The 4,365-nt window shown below is 38.7% G+C and overlaps 2 protein-coding genes across 2 annotated transcripts; both read left to right on the forward strand.

Moving 5' to 3' along the window:
- Nucleotides 1-108: 108 nt before the first annotated feature.
- NEMIN01_2453 (uncharacterized protein) lies at nt 109-1,128 on the forward strand (the record flags this gene model as incomplete). Its single annotated transcript, XM_051478395.1, has 1 exon — nt 109-1,128. One exon carries the CDS (start codon nt 109-111, stop codon nt 1,126-1,128), a length of 1,020 nt encoding a protein of 339 aa, XP_051334355.1.
- A 188-nt stretch (nt 1,129-1,316) lies between these two features.
- Nucleotides 1,317-4,094, forward strand: NEMIN01_2454 (uncharacterized protein; the record flags this gene model as incomplete). Its single annotated transcript, XM_051478396.1, has 1 exon — nt 1,317-4,094. The coding sequence occupies one exon, from the start codon at nt 1,317-1,319 to the stop codon at nt 4,092-4,094; it is 2,778 nt and encodes a 925-aa protein (XP_051334356.1).
- Between the last annotated feature and the right edge of the window lie 271 nt (nt 4,095-4,365).

Genomic DNA, 4,365 nt, shown 5'->3' on the forward strand with positions numbered 1-4,365 from the left:
TGTTGTAAATCCATCTATATTTCATATATCAGAATTGACAACCATCAGAATTGACAACCATCAGGAGAAGAAACTTATATATATTTTATTTTTTAAGATAGCGCGGACATGAATAAAGAACATTCAGAGAATACAGCAGAAAAGGATAACCAGACGGTACATACGCTAACACAGGTTAATAAGAACATTAGTATACATCCAGCTAAAGGCAGCCGCAAGCCAGAGATTAATAAATCGCCAAATTACCTCCAGACCAATTCACTCATTGACTTTTACATTAGACGTGGTGGCGTTCCTCCCTGGAACCACCACATAGTGAATTCACTATATGCACTAAGTGTAAACAAAGTCGACGGCCCATATAATAAAAGTGTGGAAGTCATGAGTCGAAGCGCGATGAGGATAATGAAAGAAGAAAAAATTACCTTCGCCAAGAAACAAATCGAAATCACCCAATTTACAGAAAATTCCGGGAACCAAATGGTCAGCATACAATGTGACGTACTCACAGAAATAACCTCACCCTACGTAAGACAATGGCGCACAAAAATTTCCGACATCATCCAGATATACAACTTGACTAAGGATCTACGCAAATTAATTCGCTTCCTAGTCCCAGAAGAAGTCCATCCCAGTCTGGAAAAGCATCACGCTACAGATGCGCTACTCGATCAAGTATGCTTCTTCTATGAGAAAACAACACGTTTGCGCATAGGGATCGTACCCAAACAAAAGGACTACATCTTCCTTCAGTGCTATTATGAAGCCATTACGGTCTACACAAGACTACACAACTTCGTAGAGGTCTCTCCAGAGATATTCGAAGAACAACTTCGGCAGCGTTTCATCGAAGGACTCACCTCAGAAACCAGAAAGAAATATCTCATCACCAACGATACAAATATTAAAGACTATATCAAAAATCTAGAAGAACTAGAAGACCAATTACTCGATGACATACGAAAAGAAGCAGCATATCGTTCAAAGAAACCAGCTCAACACAGCACATTACCCCACAACGCAGGAGGTACTCAGAAAATATGGTGCGAAGAACATCGCAAGAAAGGATATCACACGACAGAAGAATGCAACCTTCGTAAGAGAAAACAAACTCAAGCAAAAAAATAATCAGCTCAGTTCTACAACTACAGAACAGTCACTCAGACAACAACACAGAAGTACTACCAACTCTACAGATTCAGTATCAGACTCACACTATCGACATACTGCTTGACACAGGATCAACCCTCAACAGCATAAGCACAACCCTCGTGGAACAACTACAGTTACTCACAACTACAGACACAACAAGAGACATGGAAGTGACAGGCATACACGGACGGCAAAACTATCCTTATATAACAACAGAGATACTAGCATGGATACCTCTATTACAAGAGAATGTTAAAATCGGATTTCATGTTTTCCCAGCTTTAAACATAGCATTAGTGGGATACGCATGGATAAATCGTTATCTAGGAAAATTTTTAAATCCTTACCTACAGCTACAGAATAACAACGACAAACATACACACCGTCCTACAGAGACGTTACACACAAAAAATCAAACACCTACAACTTTACTACAAGTGACAGAACAGGTTAACATAGCGCTGGAAACACCAGAACCGCATAAAACAGACATAGAAGAGAAAACACGCGAAACATCACTACTAACCCCAGAGTTAAAACAGAAACTTATCCAAATGATAACAGACAGTACCAAACAGCTACAACCGAACAAGGCTATCAAAGACGTACAATATAAGATGACACTTACCAGTAACAAACCCATCTTTCTCAAATCATACCCTGTACCAGACAAATACAAAGACACAGTATTAACACAACTACAAAACTTAAAGGAACGGCATATTATCGAAGAAGCCACAGACAACGCATTTGCTTCACCAGCTTTCATCATACCAAAGAAGAATGGTAAACATAGACTAGTCGTAGACTACAGACAGGTTAACACAATCACCGCAGACATAGCATGTATCTTTCCAGACATCTATACCATATTACGAGAAATACCGTACGGCAACAAATACTTTACACAAATCGATCTAAAAGACGGATATCACCAAATTGAAATGCATCCAGACAGTAAACCATACACAGGATTCGCAATTACCGGACAACACTACATCTATAACAGAATGCCATTCGGATTAAAGAATGCACCTGCATATTTTCAGAAAATCATATACCAACGCATCGGAGACTTACCTTTCGTAAAAGTATTTCTAGATGACATTCTCATCTACTCACCAACCGCAGAAGAACACTTGCAGCATATACAACAAGTACTCACCCGATTCCAACGATACAACATTATACTCAACATCGAGAAAAGCAATTTCTTCCAGTCACGCGTAATATACTTGGGCAACATCATCTCTGAAAAAGGAATACAGGCAGATACTCAAAAATTGGACATTTTTAAGAAATCAAGACCGCCAAAAACAGCCAAAGAGCTAATGAGCCTCATAGGAACTATCAATTGGTTCAGACCGTACATACCAAACCTATCCATCAAGCTAGGCATACTGAATAAGAAACTGAAAGGAGGAAAACGCGAGGATATAAAGAAAAATGCTATTTCATGGTCACCAGAGGACGAAGAGTGTCGTCAAGACATCTTCAACACAATCCAGAGACAAATAGTACTATCTAATCCAGATCCGACCAAATCATTCCACTTATTCACGGATGCATGCGAAACAGGCATCGGCGCAATACTAACACAGACAGACAGAATTATCGGACTATACAGCAAAACGCTAATACAATCAGAAATGAACTATACTACAAAGGAGAAAGAATTATTCGCCATTATCAAAGCCTTGGAACACTTCAGAATCCAAATACTAGGCAGGCACATCATAGTACACACAGATCATCGGAATCTACTAACAACACAACCGCTAGACAAATCCAGATCCGAACGATGGAAAATCATGACTCTAGAATACGACATACAACTCGAACACATAGCAGGAAAGAACAATACAATCGCAGACTATTTATCAAGAGCTGAAAATAAAATATACACAACCACCGAACAATTACAGACAACTAACACTGACTCACTAACAGCAGTACTACAGCAAATGTCAAACACAGACGACATCAAAGAAAGAATTAGAATCATAGCAGAATATCTAGGACACCCAGGAACCGGAAAATTATACCGAACACTAAAAATACATTGGCCTGGCAATCAACTACTCAAAGAAATAAAAAAGTACAGAAGGAACTGCATATCATGCCAACAGAACATCATCGGCAAAGCAATCACACCAACAAGTCTAGGAACTTTATCTACAGCAACACCATTTACGGACATAAGCTCGGACATATTTGGTCCATTTACATTAGCGACAAACAATCGAAAGTACTACATCATCACAATCACAGACAGATGCACTCGATGGTCAGAAATAGCACATACAAAGCTCATTACAGCACAAGCTATCATAAAACAACTACAACAGTGGATAAATACACATCCCAAACCAATTACAATACTACACGACCGAGGATTACAATACACATCCAAAGAGACACAAGAATTTTTAAAACAACATAACATACGATCAATACATACAACACCGTACAATCCAACAGGAAACAGCATCTCAGAAAGAATCAACCAAGAAATCAAATTCATATTATCACACGACAGTACAGCAGGCATAAAATCAGCCATTAACAAAATCCACAGGCGATTAAACTACACATATCATACAACACTACAATGTACACCATTCGAACTCGTACACCAGTACCATCCACTCGATCCACAGAAGAAAACAATCGACATACACGAGAAATTAGCAAACATTCAGAAAAGAATTCACACGCAACAGGAGCTGAGCAAACAAAAGCGTAACAACATTCAACGTACACCAAAAATCGGCGATGAAGCCTACTACAAAAACTACACACAAGGAGACAAACTAAGCAAACGATGGCAAGGACCCTGTATTATCACAAACATAAACTCATCAGGAACCCAAATAACATTACGTCATACTCAACATAACAAAGAAATCACCTGCAACCCACACCAACTCAGATTAGCATAAAGCATCTTCTTGCAACAATCTAACGGGGGCAGAATGTTGTAAATCCATCTATATTTCATATATCAGAATTGACAACCATCAGAATTGACAACCATCAGGAGAAGAAACTTATATATATTTTATTTTTTAAGATAGCGCGGACATGAATAAAGAACATTCAGAGAATACAGCAGAAAAGGATAACCAGACGGTACATACGCTAACACAGGTTAATAAGAACATTAGTATACATCCAGCTAAAGGCAGCCGCAAGCCAGAGATTAATAAATCG

Source organism: Nematocida minor (genome assembly GCF_024244105.1).
Source record: "Nematocida minor strain JUm1510 chromosome Unknown 7864, whole genome shotgun sequence".
In the NCBI taxonomy this organism is placed as follows: domain Eukaryota; kingdom Fungi; phylum Microsporidia; genus Nematocida; species Nematocida minor.